This window comes from Micromys minutus, assembly GCF_963924665.1.
Source record: "Micromys minutus genome assembly, chromosome: 4".
Taxonomy (NCBI): Eukaryota; Metazoa; Chordata; class Mammalia; order Rodentia; family Muridae; genus Micromys; species Micromys minutus.
Genome location: NC_137973.1, coordinates 25,427,107 through 25,454,066, shown reverse-complemented (window position 1 = coordinate 25,454,066; position 26,960 = coordinate 25,427,107). Strand labels below are relative to the sequence as shown.

The 26,960-nt window shown below is 39.8% G+C and overlaps 1 protein-coding gene across 1 annotated transcript; it reads right to left on the bottom strand.

Annotated features, from left to right (window-relative positions):
- Nucleotides 1-25,433, bottom strand: KHDC4 (KH domain containing 4, pre-mRNA splicing factor). Its single transcript, XM_080916199.1, has 14 exons — nucleotides 25,352-25,433; nucleotides 24,672-24,891; nucleotides 22,394-22,522; nucleotides 21,993-22,072; nucleotides 19,802-19,854; nucleotides 19,327-19,490; nucleotides 16,879-17,090; nucleotides 14,684-14,744; nucleotides 13,743-13,800; nucleotides 13,269-13,522; nucleotides 3,975-4,136; nucleotides 2,950-3,062; nucleotides 2,042-2,133; nucleotides 1-1,259 (listed from the first exon to the last, which is right to left on the bottom strand). The coding sequence occupies exons 1-14, from the start codon at nucleotides 25,387-25,389 to the stop codon at nucleotides 1,060-1,062; spliced, it is 1,836 nt and encodes a 611-aa protein (XP_080772325.1). The 5' UTR covers nucleotides 25,390-25,433; the 3' UTR covers nucleotides 1-1,059.
- Nucleotides 25,434-26,960: the final 1,527 nt, after the last annotated feature.

Sequence of the window (26,960 nt, the reverse complement as noted above, 5' to 3'; positions counted from 1 at the left end):
TATTTATACATTTATTTATAATGAAATTATGGTCTAATTATTTACAACATACAGGAAACCAGAGTTTGTACAAAGCCAACCTGCAAAGTATTCAAAAATGTGCAAAAATGACAGTCAGTATCCCAGACACTCCTGGCTCAGCCACCAATTCCTTCATGTCCACACATCAGTATTGGATACAAAAAAGTTCTTTTGGCAAAACCCACAATGCCAAGAAAAAAGGACAAGTTTCAATTCCAGTCAGAGTCAGCGTCCTATCGTCCTATCGGCAACATTCACACCTCTCTTCTCGCTGCAACCAGTTCTGAGAGAGACAGATGAGCATTTCATTCCTGTGATGAGTTCTGACCAGCTTTTCGTCATGTTTTCTTTGACCCAGCTGAAAACAGGGAGTTTAGAAGGGCAGTGCCAACAGCAATGGCTATCTGAAACAAGTGTGCCTAAAAGTGCCAGCTTTGGATCATCCCAATAAAGAAACAATGCAAAAATAATGTCATTTTCCTATTCAGGATCCAGTTATATTTGACCACTCTAAATTAGTAAAACAGCATTTTCCAAACAAAGAATCCAAATGGAAAGATGGACGAGGAGCTCTTAGAATAACACGTAAGTATGGAAGGAAGGGTCTTAAAACCATTTCCCACTAATAAATAGTAAGGCTTTGTAACCAGTTATCAAAATTGACCCAATAGTAGTAAAATACAAATAAAACTTTCTTTACAACAGAGCTGAGGCTATTCATTTGGAAAAGGCTAGACCTGGTCAAACATATGTAGCAATGATTCTGTCCTGTTATTTCACTGGACAAGCACATTTCATCAACTGTTAAAAAGCTTGATGCAAATTTGTGATTCTAAGTGAATTTTAAAGGATGTTATGCCACTGCAGAAATAGGGTTTTAAAAAGAATGGCATCCCTTTATGACAGGGGACACTAAGTCCCTAATGTCTTCGAAGGTCCAAGATGACCCCAAGAACAGGTCCCAGAGTCTCTTTTAATCAAGTGCATGCATTATTGCTAAGAAGAGTCACCGAGTGTCAAAGCTCTGTCCACTATTTCCTATGGGGCCATCCAGAACGGCATCTGCTGCTTAGCTCGTGGCTGCGATGAAGGGTACTGATAGCCCAAACTCCAGCCCTGTGGAAAGCTACTTGCATTTTTATGACCTCCATGTTCTTCCTCTTCATCAGAGGAATCTGCAGCGTAAGCTACTAAGCCAAATCCCTTCTCTGCCGTTTTCATCTTCTTGGCTGGATAATCTAAAAGAGAGAACAACCCCAACCCCATTCCCCACCAAGAAAAAAAAAATACCATAAATTCGTTAATTAAAAAAAAAAGATGTTAATTATAAATGGTTAGTTGGACACCATTTTGTAGCCACAGGGTCAGTGGTCACCCCATAACGTTGATGATCACACGGAAAAACAGCCAGCACCAGCAAATGACAATCCACCAGAACCATGTAAGAAAACAGAGAAAGAAAAAAGAAAAAAAAAAAGAAAAGAAAAAAGGAAAGTTAGCAAGTAAGTCTTTGAAGACTAACATTTCACCTCTTAAAGAGCTAAAAGAAAAGAAGAAAAGAAAAACTATTTTTTTCTTCTGTTCACTTTTATCAACTAGAGGCAAGGAATGCAATGATCCCATGCGCGCACAGGATGCAGAGTTCCAGGATGCTGCTGGGTGATGAGCTCAGCTCCCAACACATAGGAAATTAGCTTTTCCTAAATCTACATCAGATGGCGCCCAATCAGACAAAACGAGCAACAGGATTTTAAAATTACCCCCCAATCATTAGTATTTCCTACAATTTTATTGCCACTGGTATGTATAAAATACAGAGCAGGCAACTCTATTCCCAACACAGAATAGCTAAAAATAGAAAGCTATATACTGTCCTTATAAATTAAAAAAAAGTATCATTATTAGCCAGATGAGAGAAATTGAATTAAATCTGATTGACCACCAGGTCAGAAGACTAGCAGTTTATACCACCCTACTTGTTGCCCCATTCCCCCACCCCACCCTGCTCCACTGTACTCACCATGGCCTCCTGTTAAGGCCCCAGACCCATTCCTTTCATCAGACTCAGTTTTTATTCCAGTCACTGGAAAGGCTGGTGGAGGCATCAACTGCCTGTCAAAAGCATGACAGCTCTTTTCAGAGAAATCCCATATTTTAAATTACCCAGTCAAAGTAACAACAGTAATAGTTGCTGATATGAGTAACAAAAGAATGCTGATACCTTAACCATTTGCCTTTGCCCTCACCCTCTTTAATCATCAAGCCTGTCTAAATAAGTAGACCATGACTATTAAAAGAATTCAGTTCCCTCCTAGACAGTTAAAGGCTCTTCCACTGAGCTATATGCCTCCTCACTGCCCCTTAACAAAGACTAACGTCATGAACAAGAAAGGAGAATTCATGTATTTCATCCTAAACTACATACTCATTCAAATGGGTACTTTCTTTTAATTTTTACTTCATCTTTATGTGTATGGGTATGTTACCTACACATATGTACACCCCATGGCAAATTCCCATGGAGGCCAGAAGAGTGGTAGATTCCCTGGGATTGGAGTTACCAATGGTTATGCGTTTACATGAGGGTTCTGGGAACTGAACCTGGATCTTCTGAGCCAACCTGAACTCCTGAGCCATCTCTGAGCACCCACCCACTTTCTTTTTTTGAGGCAGTGTCTCCTACCCAAGATGGCCTCAAACTTAATGTTTTGAACTCTTGATCTTCCTGCCTTTATCTTTTGAAAGAGCATCTACCACCACACCAGACTCTATCATCCTGAAGTAGTAAAAATGGTGTGATTGTATTAACACTTCTATGACTGCCTAACTTAGGAAAATGCCCAAAGCCCAGAATATAACTACCTCTTAGATAGAGAGAGGGTTTCATATTATCCAGTATTGATTAATTGTTCAATTCCAATAACTTACCTGTCCCTCTCTCGCTCTTTGCCTGAGGAACTTGCCGGCTTCGATCCTGCGCCTTCTATCTCATTCTGACTGGAGAAGCCTGTACCTAAATTAGTCATATGAATGGGTCCATGCTATGAGCAGAAAAATACAGTAGCATTAGCAAATCTACAACTGCTGCATTGACTTTAGCTCCTTAATGTAACTGTCAAGTGCCTCATCTTTCTGACAAACTGCCATCAATTAAAAGGTATCAATGTTTTTGGGATCTGGGAGAATAACTGAAGTCAAGAAGGGGGTTCTTGTTTCTGTAGAACTTAAGGGGAATGATGTAACTCATTGTTTAACCAACTGCTCTAAATCCAAATGGCTTCTAAAAAACCTAGTGACATTAATTCCAAAATGCTTAGTTCTGAAGATGTCTTGAAGACTGTGATAAAACACAAAAGTGCCTCTTCTCGTGAAATAGCAACAAAATTATTCTCATCTTTCCTGGACCTGGGATTAAGCCAGGGCCCTGTGTGCACGTCATGTGCTCTGCTACTGAACTGCACCTCCTCCTGATCACCTTTACTGTGTTCATGGTGTCATGGCTCCATTTTCACAAGTGTCTCCTGGGGTGGGAGAGCAGGGTAGAGCTGAGAAAAATTATCCTTTCTTTTTTTAAGGGGCCAAAAGAAAACAGCAAATTGAAAGCCACAGGTTAAATAAAAATTATGAATTGGAAGATTAACAGCTTTTGGGGAGTGGCTTTCAATTATCTTCTGTAAGAAAGTGTAAAACTTAATACAATTCCTGAGTGTTGGTCACGGGAGACTTCCCTCTAAACAGTTTTATCACATTGATCTCAAAACTCAAAAAAAATCTGGCAATGGAAACTCACTCATATTTTAAATTAATTCTTCAAGAATAAAATCCTAACCTAATTGGATTCCAGAAGGGAAACTCCTATCTTATAGAACAGTTGATATAGATGCAAATTCCTATTTTAAGGGAGAACACAGCAGGGTAAAAAAGATAAAAGGGAGAGTGGGTGTTCATTTAACCTGGTATCCAAGCAGTCCAGATTCCCGTTCATCAGGCAGCTCCTCTGTGAATCGCCTCTTCTGTGACTGTGGCTGAGCTGGGAGTGGGGGCTGGGGCTGGGGGCCAGCAGGCAAGGCAGTTTTGACAGGAGCAGCAGGAATAAAAGGAGCACTTATTGGGCTCTAGGACCAAAGAAACCAAGGAGGAATAAAGTGTGAGACGTTGGATGAATAAGTAATGCTAAGAACAAACCTCAACTGTGAGTGCGTGTCAGGACTGGCTCCCTCCCTCCCTCCCTCAGTGTCAATCAGTGTGAGTGCTCTGGTTCTCAGGCTGAACCTGCCATAAGGAGCACTGGGAGAACACACAATACTCACTGACCAGTAAGTTCCAAAGCCACAGCAGCATGCCTCAAAAGCAAAACAAAAACCTAACAAACATATGCCTGATCTTCACATCCTTTGAGATTCAATCATTATGTCCACACACAGTCTCTGTACAGCAAGGAATGACAGGTTTATCTACTATGCCATTTTGCATTTCAAGTACAAAAAGCTCTATGTAACTCAAAGCTAAGGAATTCTGAATCCTTCTTAAAAATAAAAAATAAAATAGTCTGGGGCAAGAGAGATAGATGGCAGTTAAGAGCAGCTGTTACTATTGTTTAGAAGCTCTGGTTTAGTTCCCATCACCCACATGGTAGCTCAGAAGTGTCTGTAAGGTGATCCAACAACCTGTTCTGACATATTCAGGCACCCATAGCACAACACATACAAATACACACATGCAAAACATTCATACAAACAAAATATCAAAACTTTTTTTTTAAAAAGTAAAAACAGCTGCACTTGATAGTACACACACTTTAATTTCAGCACTTAGGAGGCAGAAGCAAGCAGCTCTGTGTGAATTCAAGGTCTAGTCTACATAGCAAGTTCCAGATCATCCTAGGTTATATAAAGACCCTATCAAAAATGTAAAATATTAATGAGGGATTATAATAGAAATTTAGTTTTTAAATCTTTTTCTATTTTGTATGTGTGTGGCATATATGCACAGCTGTAGTGCATGCACCTGTGCACACACTTGGAGGCCAGGGAGGGTATTGAGTGTGTCTCATTTTCCAACTATTCCTCTGAAGCAGATCATTTCCTTAAACGTGCAAATGATTTTCTAGCCTAGTTAGAAGTCAAAAGGATCCTTCTGTCTCTGCCTCCTGGGGAACTGAGGTTACAGGTATGTGCAGAAATTTTACACTTTTTCTTACTTAAGATAATTGAAAGGCACTCACCAAAAGCTGTCATCCAAACTAAGGTTCTTATATAACTAAAAAAAAGTCTTTTAACTGCTGGGTCATTTCACCAGCCACTAACAAACTTTTTTGTTATAATTTACAACCTTCAGTACTCATAGGTCATAACTACACAATAATTTGCGGTTACAGTTTATCCTGGCACGGGTTACTATAGGGAGCCAAATTTTCCCTAAAATTCTATTGTTATTTTATTGACAGTGCTTGGGATTAGAAACAAGGCCACATACTCTACTGCTACTGACCTTTGTACCTGGTAAAATTGGACTCTAAGACTGTTATACACACAGGAGATAAAAGATTTTGTCTAAATCATATTCTCTAAAGTGTTAATTAACTTTGTAACCTTCGCTTCTTCATCAATAATACAGAAAATAAAACAGCAGCAATATGGTTTCTCCTGAGGTAAGATTTAATGAGGTAAGTTAACTTTATCAAGAAATAATGAAAGGTGACTGGGTTAGAGGGTACTGGTAAGCATCACAGCTAGCAAGGAAGCTATCTGTGTGAGATTAAGAATAAAAGCCAGACAGTGGAGGTACAAACCTTCAATCTCAGCACTCCAGGAGGCAAAGACAGAGGTAGCAAGAAATTTACCTTTGATGGTCTAAAGAGCAGGTGGATTTATCGATTATTATTTGTGCATAGTGCTTATGAGTGACTCCTATGCCAAATAAAATTCTTTTTAAAATCATGAATACATACATAGTTCAAGAGATTGTTTTTGTTAACAGCCATGCGCTACACGAAACCAAAGGTTCTTTTGTTTTTTCAATAAAGAGTTTCTCGGGGTAGTCCTGGCTGTCCTAGAATGAACTTTAGACCAGGCTGGCCAGTTCTGCCTCCAAAGAGTTGGGATTAAAGGAATGTGCCAACACCTCCCAGCGAGGTTATTGTTCTAAACCACTGGTAACATCATTATTCTAAATACAATAATATCCACATTGGTAGAAAATACCATTAGGTATTCCCTTTTGCCTCTTTATACAATTATTGTCTCCATTATAAGAACTTTTAAGAGTCCTTAATTATGCTAAAATCCATATTATTGTGTATGGACTGATTAGTCCCATAAAATATCCCCCATTCAAGGGATTAAATATTCATATATACCATCTTTTATCCAGATAACTGATCCAAAGGATAAAGACAATCCTTAGCATGGCAAAACATTATACTATTTTCTATTATACTGTCCTAGTACAGGTGTGCTTTTTATCCCCCATCCCTTGTTTACTGCTCTGGAGAGGATGGGACCTGGGAGAATGGAATCAATAAATAAGGTGGACTAAGTCTAATGCAGTAGCTTAATCCAATATAAAAACTAAACACTGCTTTTTCAGAATAACAAATTATTCTAATATAGTCCCAAAGTTCAGACATAAACACAGAGTTATTAGTGAACATAATAAGAACTGAATCTATCCAATTACAAGGTGAAGCAAAGGGGCTGAGAAACATTAGATCAAAAGACATGTTCAGAGGCACTCCCCATAGATGCATAGATCAAAGTAACTAGCACTGCCAGGAAAAAAGATTCTCTGGTGACACAGGACTATGTGTATGTTTCATAAGAGTAACTTCTGGAGATCTGCTATCTTTCTGGTAACTGTCACTGCTTCCTCGACCTCTGCCTTGTCTTTGACAGCCGAGCCAGGAGGAAAAAGAAATCTACATGTTTCAGAGGAACCATCTGCAGTAACAGATGCACACTCATTCCCAAATTTCTTCTGGAGAAGTTAATAATAGGGTAGGCCAATGCATCAGTTTATTTGTTTCTTTTGGCAATAAAACCAACAAGGTTTGAGTGTCCACAAGTATGAGCCTATTGATAGAAATAATTTTACAACATAAGCAAAATCTGAAATAATAGTTAAGAGCTTATGAACTAACTGTAATAAATGAATCTAAGCAGCTAGTTCCTCCTATTAGACTGAAGAAAAAGTACTAATAGACTTATGAATATCTGGACCATGAATCTCTCCTAGCACTATCTGAATGGAAGGAAAGCTAATCTTTGAAATCACAAATTCAGTACCTGTAATCCCATAGTTTACCAGTGAGATAAGAATGTCCTATCCTTCCTTAATAATCTGCAAATAAAATCTGAAAATCCCGAGTTCTGTAATACTCTTAAAAACTGATTGTCAATAGGGAAATAAAATACAGCAATGATCAAATGCACAGTTGTTCTTGTCTCTCAAGATAATATATGAAGACTATCCAAGGCTGCCTTCTGGAGTTTTAAATAGACTGGTTAATGTATACGAAATAACAAGTACAGGTTATGAGGCAAAAGAGGAATTGGGAAACAAATTTCATAGCCTAGGTTGTCTAGATTGCAAACTTATAAGCTTAGCTTTCATATGCTCCCCTGAATCCTCACCAGGAGTGGGGTAAATGTAAGATTAGATCATCAAATTCCTCACTCCATGCTTTAGGGTCATTTCAGGCAATAAAAAATACACATCTAAAGGAGGCTCTAATAAGGAAACTGAGGGACCTGGTTGCGGTGGCATACACCTTTAATCATAGAACACTGGAAAACAGATACAGAAGTATTTCTGTGAGTTGAAGGCCAACCTAGACTAAAGGGCTACACAAAGAAAGCCTACTTGGTGAGTGTTGGGTGTATGAAGGAACCCTTACTGGAATACCTACAGAAGCAGGCTGCTTTTATTTTCAATTTTGCGTAAATAGGAAAGATCTCATTTTGTTGTTGTTGTTGTTTCTTTTATAATTTTTAGGTTTGATCATTCAGCTTATATTCATTCAAGGAATTAGCCATCTCTTCCCTCTTGTTTAATATTGTCCTTATCTTTCTTAAGCATTTTGGTAACAGTATGAATTAATGCTCAAGTGACCCAAATGAATGAGGATATTTCCTCCTAGTTTATATGCCTTTTCAACATTCCTTTAGATTTTTGTCCCATACTTCATGCAAAGTTTCTTCTGGAATCCAGGGTTTACAATCACAAACTTGTAAACAATTGAATATCTATCTGTGACTTAAATACTGTGCTTTTCTATTCTTTAAAATACAATGCACAAGTTGAATACAGAGACAAAGGTTCTCTGGCTTCTGTCCCATTATTCTCACCTCCTTGTGAGGGTCCCTACTCTCTTATCTCATAGCCGACTTCAGGTCTCTATTCTGGGTGGCATTTGTTTACCATTCTAAAGGCAGTGGGACCTGGAAGAATAGAACCTAAAAATGAGATGATTGTCCTGCAATACTGAATTTTATAAGTATTAGGCAGTTTGTACTCTGAGTAAAGTGCACACTCACAAGGACAAGCCACACATGGAACAAATAATAACAGCCAGCTTTAAGAACAGCCTGCAGGAAATGCTCTACACCTGGGAGGGGCAAAAAGCACAATCCAAGAACAATTCTGTGTTTATTTAGGATTGAGAGATTGAGGTCAGAAGTCTCCTCACATGACTCCAATCTTAGATGGTGTTCTGACAACCCTGAAAAACAGCACTTGAATTCTGCACTGCAAGCTGAGAGCTAACATGCAATAAAGTTAGTAAACATTTTGGTGTTAGTTGTACTGTATGCTTGCTGTTTCCCCAATGTCTCAGCTTGGTAAGTTCTCAAGGCATTTCCTCCTTTTTTTCCTTACAACTTTATTTTAAAAAAAGAGAAGATACATGTATAGATTTTTAAAAGCATTTTGTAATAAAACTACATGAATATACTTTTGTCAGTACTTCACTTTTTTTTTTAAAGGTTTGATAGTATGCATTGAAATCTTACTAGTTACCATAAGCATAAAGTACATGTAAAACAGAACGTAACATGGAAATAGTCGAAGTTTTCTTGGTATGTATAGATTAAACATAATGGTTTTTAAATACCAAAAATTGCCACAAGGCTATATTCTTAGCTCTTGAGTTATTAATGATTTAAAGTCTAGGTGTACCTCACTCTGAGTGGGTGCTATACACTTGTTGTTGCTGAGGCATTTCCTCTTAATGAGTTTTTTGATCTATTAGAACTTTCCAGTTGTCTGGAGAACTCTGGGATACCGCCCTGGTCAGATGCACTAGTGGGAGTCATCTTGAGACTTCATTTATTAGGTAGGTCCTAGACCTCATCTAACATGTGTCTTCTTTAGGAAAAATGCTTTGGGACAGCAGAAAAAGCATTATCCTTTAAAGTGCAATGTGGGGACTATAAGAATCCCTGCAAGCCTCATAGCCAGCAGTGACACAATGTGGGTGAGGTAAGACTGAAGCTCGGCAGTTCTTTCTTAGTAGATCTAGCCCAACTTAGCAGGTTCTGGGTCAATCTTTTGGAGTCTGACCAGGGTGGTTTCTTTTAGCTATATAAATCACTGCTCAATTTGGGAAAAGTTTCCTGAAGACAATTAGCTCAGTCCGGCATGTTCAATAAAGTTTAAGACATGTTTCCATAGAAACACTTTGCAAAGTGTATATGGCTTCTTCCATTAAAAATGGGCACTGTTGGGCTGGAGAAATGGCTCAACAGTTAAGAGCACTGACTGCTCTTCCAAAGGTTCTGAGTTCAAATCACAAGCATCTGTAATGGGATCCTATGCCCTCTTCTGATGGCTGAAGACAGCAATAGTGTACACACGTAAAATAAATACATCTTTAAAAAAATATATTAAAAAAGGGGGTAGCACTGCTGACTCAGAAACAACACTCACAATAAGGGTTTAGGGAGAAAGACTGTGAGAGTCAGGATTGGCTTGGCCTGAGATCACACAGAAGTCACTTAGGCTACAGTGACAGAGGTCTCATAATGATAGGTTTTACGGACTGGGAAGCAATGCTCAAGATTTAGAGAGGAAACTCTGGGATAATTGAACACAATACTCTGAGGGATGTGGGTCAGGCCTGATAGATACAAAGGATCTCCGGGTTGTAACTGTACTCTTTCCCAGCACTCCAGAAACAGGTCACATCTCCTAACTTTTCCAGTGCTTCTCTGTGGACACATGCACTTTTCCCCTTGACAGTGAAATGTAAACTTAATGTAACTAAATAGAACATACTATATGGGGACATTAAGTGGGTGCAGCCACATAAAGTATTTATAGTGTTCAATAATAGCTTTACCATGTAGACTGTAAGAGATTTTAATAACATGAGTAATACTTGATGAAATTGTAAGAACTTTATTTTTATGGAGACAGGTTTCTCTGTGTAGCCTTGCCTGTCCTGGAACTTGCTGTGTAGACCAGGCTGGGCTCAAACTCAAGGGATCTATCTGCCTGCCACTGCCTCCCAAGCACTAGGATTAAAGGTGTGTGACACCACCACCCAGCTGTAATCATTACATTATTTGCTAATATAAGTTGGACCAAAACCATTTTTAGCTGTAATAATAGATCATAGAAAGAAAGCTATGATTCCCTATATGACATATTGGTGTGTTTATTGGAACCCCCAGGACCCCATGCCACACCTTTGGCTGTGCTTCGTTAGCCAACTGGATATGTAAAGGCATTGTGTGTGGCTTCAGTAAAATTTTTTTAAAGACTTATTTAATAGTTTTAGATTTTAATTTACTCCTTTTTTAAAAAGTCATCTTAAGTCTATTTACTTTCTATTATTAAAGAATTTATGTTGCCTAAAAATATAAATTTTAAAAATGAAGTTTTAGTAATAAATATAAAATTTCTTATTATGTTAATAAGGCTGATGTTCAACTGATAAAACTACAGTTAGCTTGGATCAATCATTAAACAGTTAAAAAAGTTGAGGACCATCTAATAACTATACCTTATTGAGTTACTTGCTTTGTAATAAAGCTCGTGCACCTATTCTAAAAGTTTTCTTAAAAAGTAAAAATGTGTATTTTGAATGACTGTAATGATAGTTCTGAACAGTGAAAAGTTTGATCATTTATAAGGTCTCTTACCTCACATGCTTTAGCTATCTTTATCAGTTTATAACAAGTATTTAAACACAAACTTTGAAAAAAAATTTCTACATGACAATTATCACAATAAAGCTTTGGGTTTTATTGATAAAGAAACTGTTCGGGTTAAGAGCCTAGGGAGGGAGGAGCTGTAATAAACATAAAGATGGTCCTACTGATTCAAGAGCATTGCTCAGGATTTTGGGGGAATTCAACTGAAGGCTGGTTCCATAGAATAGCATTAGGTACTAGGTATTAACACTTCCATTCACAGCCTTTTGGATAGAAAACAGGCAGCATGCATGTCCCTCCCATTGAAGAGGAAAGCCTGCTTGTCTAGCAATTCTGGTTTCTCCAGACTGCACTCTATAGTTATTGGGGGTGGCACACTCCTTTAATCCAGCACTCAGAGTTAGAAGCAGGTTGATCTCAGTCAGTTTAAGATCAAGATCAACCTCGTCTACAGAACAAATTCTGAGATAGTCACAGCTCCTACAGCATCCCACAGACACCTATACAAATACAGAAAATTCAACCCTCCAGCCCCATATGAAGGTAAGAGGCTGAAAATCCCCCTGAAATGGAATTACAGGTGGCTGTTAAAGCCTTGTAAGGGTACTGGGAGCCAACACCAGGTCCTCTGCAAGAACTGAAAGCACTTCTAACCACTGAGTCATCTCATGCCTCAAGCTCCTTTTGTTAGTGGTGTTTTTGTTTGTTTGTTTTTTCAACAGACAGTCTCTTGCTGACTTGATAAAACTCACCGATAAAGTTAAGCTGTCCAGAGGGCCCCAGGATCAACCTGTTTCTGCCTTCCACCATTAATATCACAAACACATGTCACCACACCTAGATTTACTTTTTTTTTTTTTAATTTTGAGACAGACTATTTAGCCTTTGCTTGGCCTCTGCCTCCAAGTGCTGGGATTAAAAGTATGGCCCATCATGCCCAGTTATTTATTCAGATCCTTTTTACATGGGTTCAAACTCAAGTGTTCACACTTCTTCATATTTGTGTGATAAGTACTAGAGTGACTGAGCTCTTCTCAGTCCCTGAAATGTTTATTGCTAAGATGAGACTAGAGAGCTCAGTGCTGAATGCCATGTGTAACATTCTAGCACATGGAAGGTGAAAACAGGAATTTCAGACATTTAAGGCCAGCATACATTATATAAGAACACTTCAAACAACAAAATGGTGAGGTGTCTCAAGGGGTAAAGGCTCTGTGACAGTCTGATGGCCTAAGTTCAGCTCTGGAACTTAGTCTGGAGCTCATAGGATTAAAAGAGAGAAAGAACCCACTTCTATTCTTGGTGCATTGTCATGTGACCTCCTCACATGCACAGTGCATACATGCATACAAATATCCATACAATAAAAAATTAATATGGGCTGGAGAGATGGCTCAGGGATTAAGAACCTTGGTGCTCTTGCAGTGACCCCAGGTTTAGTTTCCAGAAACAAGAATCTCACATGTACCTGTAACTCCAGATTTAGAGTATTTGACCCCTCTTCTAGCTGCTACAGCACAAATACACATGTGGTACATGCATATGTGTGTATGCAGTATGTGTGTGTGTGGGTATATATATATATATATATATATATATATATATGAAAACAAATAGACATTAAAAAGAGGAAAAAAAGCCTTCAGTTCTAAGCACTAAGAGGTGTGTGCTGCACGCCAGCCTCTTTGCCCTTGAGAACTTTAGACTACAAAGGTAAGAGTAGAACTAATACTGACCTGCCACTCATATCATAATGAAGGCAATCACATTCATTTGGTGTTTTCTACAGCAACAAAAATACTATGACAGAGGCTGTAGAACCCCCATAGTCTAGAACTATTGTCATTTAGAGCTCTGTAGAAAGCCTGCCTATGACTCCACTTGATATAACTAATTGGGGGCATTCGAAGTCAATTAAAAATTGTGGAAATGGGAGGACGTATTATCTCAAAGTCCTCATTGAGTTGGTGTAGGGACACAGAAGACAGAAGACAGCAGGGCAAAAGACAGAACAGGACTAACTTCTAGAAAGCAACCTTTCCTCCATTTTCCCCTAAGTTCAACAATAGCATATTACATATCCTGGCATCCTACCTGTCCAGTGCTAGCTGGAGGCTGCACTTGTGTTATCGGGTACTGTGTTGGCACAGGTGGGACTCCAGTAGGTAATGCTGGCAAGACTCCAGGTGCCAATGAAACAGCTGGTGGCACTATGCTTGGTACTCCATACGGAGGCTGAACTGGCTGCTGAGGAGGGGGAACAACAGGGTAACCAGACTGATAGCCATTGGATGGATAATATGGTGGCTGAGGAGGGATACTACTTATAGCAGAGGGTTGTGTATAGCCTGAGGGGGGAAGAAAAAGAGTGTTTAATCAGCTGCAGCAGAATGAAACATTTTACCTGATTATTAAACAACACCTAGGAAGATAACACTGAGGCAAGAATGGCTTTCTAAATTACCCTAAGTTGCAAGGACTACCACCAGTGCCCTAGCACAGCTAGTCTAGCCTTAAGGATTACACTTAATCATAAATATCAGAACCAAAATATCATGTCATACACACCTGGTAATGGTACAGCAGTATTTATTTGATTCACAAATCTAGAATACTCAGCATGAACCTAGAAAAATGGGTAAAACAACGTTAATAAAGGCCAGTTCCAAGTGAGTTTATGTTTATGGAATATGATTATATACTAAATTAAGGCAACGGGGAATGAAAATATTTCCCAATACACTCCAATACCCACAGCAACTATTAAGAAGAGCTTGGGGAATCCTGTGAAAGAGAGGGAAGAAAGACTTGAAGAAGCCAAAAGGATCAAGGAAACCACAATAAAACCTACAGAATCAAATAACCTAAATCCATAGGGCATCACAGAGATTGAATTGCCAATTAGAGCACATGGATGAGCTGGACCCAGGACCCTAGCATGTAATAACAAATGTGTAACAGTTGTTCAGCTGGGTCCTTAAGTGGGACTCCTAGAGAAAGAGCAGAAACAATCTATTACCTGACTCTGGACCCCTTCTACCTATCTGGGCTGCTCTGTCCAGCCTCAGTAGTAGATGCCCCTAGTCTTCCTGAAATTTGATACCCCAAGGCTGTTTGATATCCGTGGAAGAGACAGGAGAGGGTGAATGAAGGTGAAGGGAGGAGAGGAAGGAGGGGAAGCCTCGATCAGAATATGAATACATAATAATAATAATAAATGTACTACAGGTTGCTTATAGCCACTCTTAGGCATTTTCATAACTGAGACTTGCTCTCTCTGATGACCCTAGATTGTGTCAAGTTCACAAAAAATTAGCTAGCAACCACTATCCACTGCATATAAAGTTGATCTATTCTCTCATCATGTGTTTCAGAGAGCTCACTAAATAAAAGTATATTTTAATTTACTTTTTAAAGACCATGTCAAAATCCAGTCTGGTTATAGGTCAGTGCTAGAATACACAACTATGTACCTAGACCCTGATGTCAATCATCAGCAACACACTCACTGTTTGTAAGAGATTCTCGCAGAGCTTCTTGGCAGCAGCCAGGCCTTCAGGTTTAGGATGACTACAAATAAAAGTAAACCACAAAATCAATATGCAAAGTCAGAGTCTTATTTTTATGCTACCGTACACACGTACTTTGGTATATTCATTAAAACTCAAATCTAGCACACTGAAGTCATTTAAATAGGAAAATAAAGATAAACCTTTAGTTGAGACATGGTGTCAGTATGTACCTCTGGCTATCCTAGAACTGTGTAAATTAAGCTAGCCTCAAACACAAAGATCCACCTGCCTCTGCATTTCCATGTGCTAGGATTAAAAGGATTTACCACTCCCTACCCCATCTCCACTAGCAACATAGTATTTTAAGTTGTAACTAATATACCACTGCTACATATATTTTATAGAACCAATTCTCTAGATAATGGTTCTTTTGACACAAAGAGACTCTGGGAGTACTGGAGAAATGGTTCAGCAATTAAGAGCAGTTACTGCTCTTCCACCTATATTGTAGCTTAAAACCATCCTTTTTTTTTTCTTCTAGATTTATTTTTTTATTATCTATAAGTAGCTGTCCTCAGACACACCAGAAGAGGGCATCAAATCTCATTACAGATGGTTGTGAGCCACCATGTGGTTGCTAGGATTTGAACTCAGGACCTCTGGAAGAGCAGTCAGTGCTCTTAACCACTGAGCCATCTCTCTAGCCCCTCTTAAAACCATCCTTAACTCCAGTCATGGGTGACTCAGTATCCTCTTCTGGTCTCTTGCTACACAGGTACACATACAGTATACATACATATAGGTAGACAAAACATTTAAACACATACAAATAAAACAAAGAAAGAAAGGAGCAGAGAAAAACAAATTCTGTTGTCACTTGTAATTTCAGAACTTAGAGTAGAAATAAGAAGATCAGAAATTTAAGGTCACCCTGGACTACACAATGAATTCAAGATCACTATAATCTACTTGAGACCCTGTCCAAAAAATTAAAGCAAACTACCATAAGCCAGGTGTAGTGATACATGCCTTTATTCCTAGCACTCAGGAGACAGAGGCAGGTGATCTCTGTGAATTTGAGGTCAGCCAGAGATCCTGTCTTGAAAATACCACTCTCTCAGCCCCCAGCAAACACCACAGTAACATCAGCATAGGTTTAAATCAATGTCATTGTAGGTATGGTCTAAGAGGTAGAATAACAAAAGAGTGCTTGCCTAACACCCAAGAATCTCTAGGTTCAAAAAAAAAAAAAAAAATCTCTAGGTTCAAACCTTAGGAACACACTTTATAATCGCAGATTAACAGCACCTAAAGACTTCTAATGCAGCTTTTAAAATTTCATTGTGGGTCTGGAGTTACAGACTAGTATGCTGCCATTTGGGTATTGGAAATTTAACTCATGTCCTCTGAAAAACAACAAACTCTCACTGCTAGGAAACCATCTCCTCAGCTCCAATAACTCAGTTGTTTTATTAACTAATTATAAAGTTATCCTCGCAGTCTTTCTTAATTCTGTATGTAGGTTTTTGGGGTTATTTTTTGAAGTGGTCTCAAAAGACCCAAGCAGGCTAACTGTAGTGAAAATTCTAAAGTTTTGGTTTCTTTAAATACTCAGAAATATTGTAAAAATGTGTCTATGTTTTAATTCCAGGTGTGGGGATATGGAGCTTCTTCTGCAACACTGACTACCCTCACGCTCCAGCAGAGGCTTGGTTCTGCCACTTGCAGACAGTTTCTACAATTGAGACATTTGGAAGACTGAATACTTTTAAGGGGCATATAAATTCAAGAGCCCTGATAGGTCAGAGTTGGTGTTTGCTAGTCTTTTAAAGAGAGGTTGGTCATGGTTTGCTAGTAGACATGATCAGAAAAAAAAAAAAAAAAAAAAAGATTTTAGATTTAGAGAACTCTTATCTCTATTTGTATTTCTCTCCTATTATTAGGGGGTAAAACTGGGGAAATAAAGAATAGAAATAAGAAAAACTGCACAAAGTAGCCAAAAACACCTACAAAAGACCTTGGAATCCTGATTCTCCTGTTCCTACATCTGCATGCAAGGACCAAAGGCTTTAACCATATCAGATTTCCCATAATTAACATATTTTCTCTCTCTCTTTTTTTCTCAATGAACTATTCTAGCCTGTAACTAAACTACTAAGAAGGATTTGTACGTTTTCTGCTTTTATCCATACCTGATATAAATATACATGGGTTCAAAAGCTTCTCTGCCTGATGCTGGCTCAATGCAGCCTGAGCCTTTGCCTCGTAGGAAGACTTTGGCACCAGTTTCAATTTGAATGTGTTGCAAATAAGAGCAGCCTGGACCTTCTACTTTCTCCTTAACATTAAAAGTGGGCACAGCGTGTTCTAGACCCACAAATAGTTTATCTTGAACATAATGCATCTGTAAGAAAACAGAGTACTTTTATTAGTAAGAGAAAAACAATAATAAAATAATCTTGAAAAATTTATTATACAAAGTAGTGTAACACTCTATAACTTAGGACCACTTCCACATGGATCCTTGAAAATGTCTATTGTAATCTCCAAGATTTGCTTCTGGAGACATGGTGTTATTACAGCTCAGCTGTTCTGAAATTCACTCCATAATCTCAACCCTCTAGACTCAGCCTCCTAAGGAGGTTTAACAGTGATCTTTTATTCCATGTTGGCCAAGGGTAGACTTGTGAGTGCTAATATCGTTAACCTGACTCATCTCGGAAGAGAAAATTTCACTTTTAAGAACTACCTCTATTAGACTGGCTTATAAATGTCTGTAAGACATTTTCTTGATTGTTCATTGGCCAAAACCATCCAAACCCAAGCAGGTAGACCTCGGACTGTAGTTTTAAAAAAAAAAAAAAAAAAAAAAAAAAAAAGCTGAGCCCAGCATGGTGGCACATGCTTTTAACCCTAACTCTAGAGAAGTAGAGTGTATCTCAGAGTTTTAAGGCCAGCCTTGTCTAAATAGTGAGTTTCAAGACAGCCAGGGCAGACAGACAGAGTGAAACTCTGTCTAGGGGGGAGTGGAGACAGGTAGCTGAGCTTTCCAATGTTGACAACTTCCCTGTAAGAAATACAGGAAAAAAGAAATGCCTCACACAAAGGACCTCTCTCCAGAAGAGGAAATGAGTCCTACTTTATGGGTATAAAATACCCATGATGCTATTAAATCCCGTGGCTTTTAGCTGTGCACAAACAGCAGTTCTTGTGTGTTGGCTGTTCTACTGTCCTGTCAGTCCACAAGAAAAAGAAAAGCTGACAGGATGCTCCTCCAGGAGGAAGCAGTGAAAGCACCCAATTCATGATAAGTGGGAACCATCCCAGTGAACACTTTAGTTATTTAAAAAAAAAAAAAAAACAGGCAAGAAAAGGGAAGCAGCTGAGTAAGCTAGGGAGAGCAAGCCAGTAAGCAGCAGTCCCCTACTGATTTCTACTTCAAGTTTCTGCTTACTGTTCTATCTTGTCATCCATAATAAATGAATGAATGAATGAATAGGGCATTGTAGCATGTGGTGCTAATTCCTGACATGTTAAGGTGGAAGAGGGGATCAGAAGTTTCTGGTCATCCTTTGTTACACAGAGTTAAAGTCTAGCCAGAAGCCCCTAAGACACTATTTTGTTTTCCTGTCTGTCCCAGGACTCATTTAGTAGAACTGAGAGATCCACTTGCTTCTGTCCCAAAGTGCTGGAATTAAAGGCATGCCACCACATGCCAGTCTTGCTCTAAGACTCTATGGTAATGAAGACTTAAAACTTTCGGAACTGGGAATATATCAATCAGCAAAGTTAGTAGGTCAACATGCATTAAGCCCTGAGCTGGACCTCTGTATGGCAGCACAGTTTCTAGCACTCATGAAGTAGAGTTAGAACATCTAAGTCACGCTTACTGAGTCTAGTCTAGGTACATGAAAAGAACTTATGAAAAGAACGTATGGAGCTTAGGGGAAGAGTACTTGCCTAGCATTCTAAGCTCTGCTTGACCAAATCAGCACCACAAAACTTAAAACTCTTCATGCTCATGTACCTATCTTACTTACAAAATAATGATTCTAGTCAGCAAGGTATTTCAAGACACACACACACACACACCAGAATACAGTGTGTATTAAACATACCCACTTCTCTTCAATTTATGTTAAATTAAATAAAAACTAGTAAAGACAGTGCTAGAAAATGTTGGGTAGTACAGTGAGCCCTGTGGTGCTCTCCAATAAGGGCTGCTCTCTCCACCCCTTTTTCTAGGAGGAGTGTATCAGCAAAGTCTTACTTCATCAGACTCAGCCTTCTTGGTCCTCCAGTTATCAGCTTTCAAATGCAAATTGACTGTCTTCACACTATACAATCTGTAAGCCCTTTAACCTAGCTACTCCAATTTAAAATCCTATCAATATGAAAATTTTTATTTAGATGGATTGGTCCATAATATTATAGACTACTTATAGCTTACACACTTTCAATCTCAAAGCCCAAATAATCATAACTACAGAACAAAGACGCTTCCTCAAGGAAATATATATAAATATGTAAAAATAAAAAAAGCAGGTAATTCTCAGGTTGGAACTTAAGAATTCCTTTTCTTCCTGTATATTATTGTGCAGTCATTTTTAAAGCACTAATAACCTCCTGCCAAAACTTACTCCTGACTGGAAGGAAGGCTTCTGGTTAATAGCAGGCGACAACTGAGCAATGGGAGCTGGCTGGTGATAGACAGTGACTGTTGCACCATTGAAAGTTGGACTTGTCCCTGTGGCAGCCTTCACCACTCCATTTGTGATTATTTCTTTGATCCGGTTTACAGCTCCTAAGGAAAAATTACAGACAGTAAGATAGCACACAAGGAAACTACGGCTCTGTCAACAGAGTAGTTCCCCTGCATTCATAAGGCCTAGGTTTGAGATCTAGCACCATGATAAATACAGTAACAATCACAAAGAATGAGTTGACTAATGTCCAATGTACCATTATATAATTCAATTCAATTTTTAGAATTGACAAATACACAACTCCCATCTTCTTAAAGGTCATAAACAGTAGTTAATCAAGGACAGTAAGTAATGTTACCTGTTTTGTACTTTGCTTTGCAACAAGTCACACAAGCCAAAAATTACTTACTGTCTACTAACTCCCGGGTCTGTCCCTGAACATGAAGATACAATGGACGATCTCTGTAAAAACAAATAAATAAATAAATAAAAATTTAAAAAAAAAAAAAAAGATTGATCCAAGAGCTAGGGAGATAAAATTAGTTGGTAAAAGAAAAGACCTGAATTTGTTTCCCTAAAACCCATTTTTTAAAAGCCAGGTACATAATCCTAGTACTGGGGAAGCAGAGAAAGGAGAATTCCCTAGGCTCACTGCTCAGCCAACCTGGCCCACTTAACAAGTCTCAGGCCCACAGAGAACCTACCTTTAAAATTGTCTACTGGAACCAGGCATGGTAGCACACACACTTAAATCCCAGCACTCAGGGGCCAAAGGCAGAAGGATCTCAAGTTTGTGACCAACCTGTGGTGTGTGTGTGTGTGTGTGTGTGTGTGTGTGTATGTATATGTATATTTATAAAGTTCTAGAACACCCAGAACTATGTAATGAGACCATATAGCTACAAAGAAGAGGTAGAAAGGGGAGGGGAGGCTGCTAGGGATGGCGAGATGGTGGTTACAAGTAATCCCTGCTCTTGCAGAGAACCTCAGTCTGGTTCTCAGCTCCTGTACATAACGAAAATGAAGGCAAAACACTCAAAGTAAAATTATAACATTTACAAACAAAGAAAAACTCCAGAGGAACAACACACATAATAAATAAATAAATCTTTAAAAAAAAAAAAAATAAAGACACTCAAGCCTCCCTCCACATGCCTGTACAGGGATTTACACACCTTCACACATAAAAGGGAGTAGTGATATGACTCAGTGACAAAAGCCTGTCACACAAACATAAGGAACTAAATGTAAAAGCCATGAAAGCCAGGCCTGGAGGCTCACAGGCCAGCCAGTCTAATCAAAACAGTGCCTTGGAGGTTCAGGGAGAACATGTGTTTCAAAAAGAAGTAAGAGGAAACACCCAATGTCAACTTGAGGCCTTCATGCATGTATGTATGCATGCATGCACACTTGTGCTCACACACTCATACTTCCCACCCAACCTCTTTTCAGCACTTTTGAAATGGATCCTGAAAAGGATCAGGAGTTCAAAGCCACACTCAGCTATATAACAAGTTGGAGGGCAGTCAGAGCTTGAAGAGACCTTGTCTTAAAACCAAGAGTATAAAGAGATCTTACATACTAATTAATAGAAGGAAAACTTAAAACTGAAATTAACTAGATAACTACAGCTTGTAACTATTACAGAGCCAAAAATAAATGTGAAAGGTCTGGGAATTTAGTTCAGTGGTTGAGTCTGTGGTTAATTCGTATGTAGACCACTAGGTTCAGTTTCCAATGGGAGATGGGAATAGCTTTTATAACACAGTACAAACCCTTTTGTGGGCCTCACTAGATAGCACTGACGGGCCTGGAACTCACTACACAGAAAAGTCTTCAAATATAGATTTACCTGCTTATGCCTCTCAAGCATAAGGTGCTCACTACCACACCTGACATTTGAAGATTATTTTTATGGGAAAGAGAGACAGGTAAGTGTGGCTGTGTGTATTCTGATCCTGTGTACAAGATACACTGAAAGCCAGTGGTTGGTTACACTTCAAGTTTTTTTGAAAAAAGATGTGTGTAAGGCCTTTTCCATCCACATGTCTGTAGACCATATACATACCTGGTGCCCATGAACAGTTGTAAATCACCATGTGGTACTAGGCATCAAACCCAGGTTATCTTCAAGAGCAACAAATACTCTTAACCAATGACCCTTCTCTAGACCAGAATGACCACTCTTAGGTTTTTTTGTTTTGATTTTTGAGGCAAAGTCTCTCTCTTTGAAACCCAGAGCTCAACAATTCAGCTATCCTGGCTGCTAGCAAACCCTAGGGATCTTTTTCAGCTTCTCCAGACCTGAGATTATAGCTACAAGTTGCAGCATTTCCATACTGGGACATTCAAACTCAGGTCTTCATACTTTCATTACAAGCACTTTGGAGATTGAAATATCTCTCCAGGTCACAAGAAATGTTTAAGTATTAATCATATTATAAACCTTCCTGGCTCTTATCCTTGAAAAAGCAACTGTGAAATGAAACCTAACAGCACTCCTCCTCAAGCTACTAACCAAACACTCTTAGCACAGATTACCTAAGAAAAGCAAACAAGACATGGACATCCTGTCTGTCCCCAAACCACAGGATACACACCCAGGTCCCACTTTGGCCTTCTCCTCAGTTGTCATGAATCGTCCCCGAGTTGATACAGCAGCCCCACTAAGCCGACTGATCTAAAAGAAGACACATTCTATTAAAAGGTACACAAGCACTAAGGCAACACAAGTATATAAGTATAAAATTTAAAACAAAACTATAATTTGGTATTAAGGTATTTCAAATTGAATAGAGAACTATTTCTCCCATTCATTCAACAGGTATAAATTGTTCTCTATTTGAAATTTTGATGGCATCACACCCCGAGAGGGTGGTCACCCACATGATTTGTTATTGTCTTCTGCAGTTACACCCAAACCACTGAGGAATCCTTGGGTTTAGAAGCACCTTTCTGAACTCACTCTCCACCTCCCCAAAGTGCCCCGATTCCCACACACCTCATCTTGTGTCTGTCCTCGTGTCAGCAAGTTCCTACACGTCAGAGGCACATCATTGATTTCTACTTCAGCCACCACCAGGTCATCTTTGCTTTTATTGCTAGTTAGACTTTTGCCAGGAGCCTGAAGCTACAAAATAGAAACATAATAATAATAATAAATAAATAAAAGCTTTTATAATAATTTTAGTTGTCTGACTTACAGCTATCTCAAGTCCCACCACTTTCTGTTTTTTCCTTGCCTACCAAGTCCTATCTGGACTTTCTTCACAAATGATATAAAAAAGAAATAAAACCTCATTTAAACGGCATCATAGAACTGGCAAGCTCAGTTAGTAAAGGCACATGCCATACATGATTTATTGGCCAAAGTTCAGTCAAAAAAACCAAAACCAAACAAACAAAACCCCCAAATAACCAAAACTAAATAGAGAACAGACTCCACAGAACAGTCCTATGGTGTCTGTGTCCATAAACACATACATTCACATATACACAGATATGTGTATAGTGGGAGTGTACACACACTCTTAAGAAATAAAGCATATCAATTAGTGACTAGAGACAGGGCTTGACAGTTAAGAGCATTGACTTCAGCCAGGTATGGTGAAGCATGCCTTTAATTCTAGCACTTGGGAGATAGAGGTAGTTGGATTTTGAGTTTGAGGCTAGCCTGGTCTACAAAGAGTTCATGGACAGCCAGGAATATAGAAAACAGGGACACTGGGATGGGGACACAGACATATGGACAGACAGACAGGACGGGACACAGTCTCACACACACAAAGTGATGATGTTTCACAGATCAATTTGTTGACTGTCTATGGAGTAAGACTGTAAAAAGAAGACACACAACCCATACACCTCACTCAAGCACATGTATAAATAGGAAGCTCTATTTATACAACTTTTTTTTTAAGATTTATTTATTTTATATGAGTACACTGCTTTTCTCTTCAGACACCAGAACAGGGGATCAGATCCCATTACAGATGGTTATGAGTCACTATGTAGTTACTGGGAATTGAACTTGGGATCCCTGGAAGAGCAGTCAATGCTTAGCTCTGAGCCATCTCTCCAGAACCTAAATTTTTGTCTTTACAAACGACATTTTGCTACACTTTATGGCAAAGCAAAGCTTCAATATGAAGATTTAATTACACTGTGTAGACTAAAATAACCAAATGATACACTCAACTTGCCTGAGAACAATTATTAAAATACATATTTTAGATCTAATTAGAGATAACGGTTTTTGCTGCCTGTTTTGTTGTTGTTTGTTTTTTCCCCTTTTTGGAGACAGGGAGAGATTTGCTGACCTCTGACTCCTGAGCACTGGGATTAAAAGCATGTTCCACCACTGCCCAGCTACAAACCTTTTTTTTTTTTTTTTTAATATTTTAGCTCATATCGATAACAGCAAGATGGGAGGCCGAGGAAGAATCCCGGGGCTAATATAAACGGTAGTAAACAGACTAGGACTCGAACAAAGTAAAAGGTAAATATTGATACCACAGTATCCTCTCTGACTTCCTACATTCACCATGGCAATGGCACTTTCTGATGACAAACACTTATGCATGGCATAGCAACACACTCAACAGAGGGTTAGCAAGATGCTCTGAGCATAAAGGTGCTTACTGCCATCCTGATGACCTTCTATCCCTAGATTCCTCACATAGTCAAACCCCAAATCCTATGACACTTGAAATACTATACAAATGAGTATTTTTAAAATACTGACTTGATTTTCCAGAACTTCATGTATCAAAAATATATTCCTTTAAATATCCATAAAAAAATGAATTAAGTTTGTAAGCACAAAAAACTAGTTCATAAAAGTAACAATACCAGCCGGGTGGTGGTGGTGCATGCCTTTAATCCTAGCACTTGGCAGTGGCAGAGACAGCTAGACCTCGGTTCCAGGACAGCCAAGACTACACAGACTTGTCTCGAAAAACAAAACAAAGTAACTAACTAGACCAATTAAAACTGCCTGACCTCAGGATGTGATGATGGCGCACAATACTTGGAAGACAGAGGCCAGAGGCATCTCTGCAAGCAGGCCAACCTAGTCTACGTATAGAGTTGCTGTCTCAAACAAAAACCTAAGCTTTACAACAACAATTTAGCAAGGTATAATCTAAATACTCCCAAACGTGATTTTCGCTCTGTTTTCACCTTCACTAACCCCAATGATTACGCAACTGAAAGGTAAAGAAGGGGGGGGGGGTGGGAACCAAACTACAAAAGACCAGAGCGTCCGGCGCTCGGAATACCTTCTCGGCCGCATTCTGAGATGGTTTCAGCTTCCCTTTGGCCATGAGCATAGCATTAATCTTGGCGGCCACGGCAGCCGCGGCATCCAAGGCTCCAGATGGAGCAGCGGTGGCGGCGCCCCCGGGGCTTCCCCCGCTGCTGGTGACTTCCCCACCTGGGGCCGCTGGCGGCAGGAAGAGAAGCGGAGCTGGAGCCGGCTGATCCCATTTGCTGCGGCGCCTACAGGTAGGAAAAGGAAAATACTGGGGCCTAAAGCCTTCCTTTGTGTCGTTCTCTTAGTACACTCTATCCCATTGCGCCTGTCATGTTCCATATACATGACCGAACTCCGTGTCTAAAACTCAAGTCACACTCCCCAGGTTCCCACATCTTTTCGATCCCCTCCCGAAACAAGTCTTTTCCATTCACTTCCTCCCAAAGACTCAGCTCGGCCCGGAATCCTCTGGCATTTGCCTTCTCCTTGGCTCGCCCTTCTAAAACACTCCGAGTTCCCTTCTCCCTCGCACCGCCGCCGGCCTTTTTCCGGGCGCCCGAAGCCTGCTCAACATTCTCTCCAGAACCCCGGCCTCAGCGTAGGGACGCGTCCTACTTGAGGGCCTGTCGCCCCCACACGCAGCCTTGCCGGCCTCCCTGCCCCGGCCCGTGCTCGCTGCCCCCGCCTGGCCCGCGAAGCGCTTACCCGCCAGCGGCAGGATGTGTCGCGCTCCCTGCGGACATGGCGGCCGGCTCTAGTCAGCCACCCGCCAACTACCCACCACCGCCCTCCCGCCACTTCCGGCCAACGCGCTGACGCACAGCCTCTTCCGGCCGTGAGGTAGGACGGTTCCGGTGAGAAATCTTGATTCCGATTGGACTCTCGGTAATTTAAAGCGTTTGGAGTTTCTGTGACAGGAATGCCGGGCGACTCTCCGTGTTGCTCTCTTGCCCTTAGTAAAAATGGTTGCTGTGCTTGATTTTTCAAAAACGAGTTTCGGACTTGGAGAATCCATTTTTATTGTGGGCAAGCTAGTCGCCTGGAAAACATCTAAGAAAATGAATCCGACTTTGTCCGAGTTCTGTTCGCTCACGTGGAGACCATCCTGTAGCAGAGGAGAACTCTTCTTGCGACTTAGGTGCACTTCTCGATTCAGTATATGAAAAATGATTCTTTCTAAAGATCATTTGCACAACTTCTTTCTTTCTCTTTTCTTCCCCCCCCCCCCGCCCCCGCCTTGGGGATATAAAGCTCCAGTCAGGTGCAGGGCGTCTCTTCTGGTGACCATAAGAATAGCATTGGTGACAAAATCGTAAGCACTTGGACAACTTGTTATGAAAACAAGTAAACTTGAAGAAAAACTGCTCAGTGTGGTTGGACTTTTAAGAAACCAAAGCTAGGGACTGAGAGGTGGCCCTGCAGACATAGGCACTAGTGGACAAACATGATAATCTATGTTCGATCCCTGGAGCACACAGAGTTGTTCTCTGATCTCCGCACGCGCACTCATAAAGAAAGAGGGATGCTAAATTAAAAAGTTAAGAACTGTCATGGTGGAAATTAAAAATCAAAAGCTATGAAATCCCCTTCTCTGAGGGGGCTGTGCATTTATGTTTGGCTGCCTCTTCAATATACTAAAAAGCTCTGACTGCTAAGGAGTTTTAGGTGAATCTGGAAAACAGATTCTTAACGTTTATGCAACTATCCTTCCAACAGAAAACAAACCAACCCAGACAGCTAGCTTACAGAGATGCTTACATTCCGGCATAATCCATAGAATAAAAAGCACTTAAAAGCTGAATAATAGGAGGTTTTGGCATATAATAAATAAGTATACATTTGTGGTAGGGATGAAGACACTGTTCTGTGGTGTCAACCACATTAGTATGAAAGAAGTGCTACCTTGATCTTTTGGGGCTAGCACTGCAGACAGTCTTTGGCCATTTTAACATGGGAAGGAATTGCAAGATAAGCCAGTGTGAAGCAGAGTTAAGTCCAAAGGTCAGTTACCAACACCACACAAGTCTAGAGGAAACAGAATTTCCTGAAGAACACCAGGCTTGAATAGTTAAGTCATATGTTTGACTAAAAGCATGGCAAGGCCGCTTTTTTCCTTTCTTCCTTCTCTCTCTCTCCATCCCTGCCCCAGCCCCCAGGGCCTGGTGATACTATGTGAAAGGACAGGAACCTGCAGCCACCACTGTAAAAGTTTTTTTTTTTATTATTTATTTATTTTTGTTTGTCGTCTCTGAAGCTCACTGCCTCCATCTGCTAACCTAGGCCCAGTCCTGAAAACTTAGCCTCCATACAATCT

Bases quoted from the DNA above. Each gene is read 5' to 3' on its own strand.
- KHDC4 (XM_080916199.1), bottom strand. From the start codon at position 25,389: ATGTCCGCAGGGAGCGCGACACATCCTGCCGCTGGCGG. The intron at 22,523-24,671 runs GTATTCCGAGCG...TCTATTTTGTAG, and splicing joins CTCAGAATGCGGCCGAGAAG to CTTCAGGCTCCTGGCAAAAG. The intron at 4,137-13,268 runs GTAGGATGCCAG...CTTTGGTCCTAG, and splicing joins CTCCAGCTAGCACTGGACAG to AGCCCAATAAGTGCTCCTTT.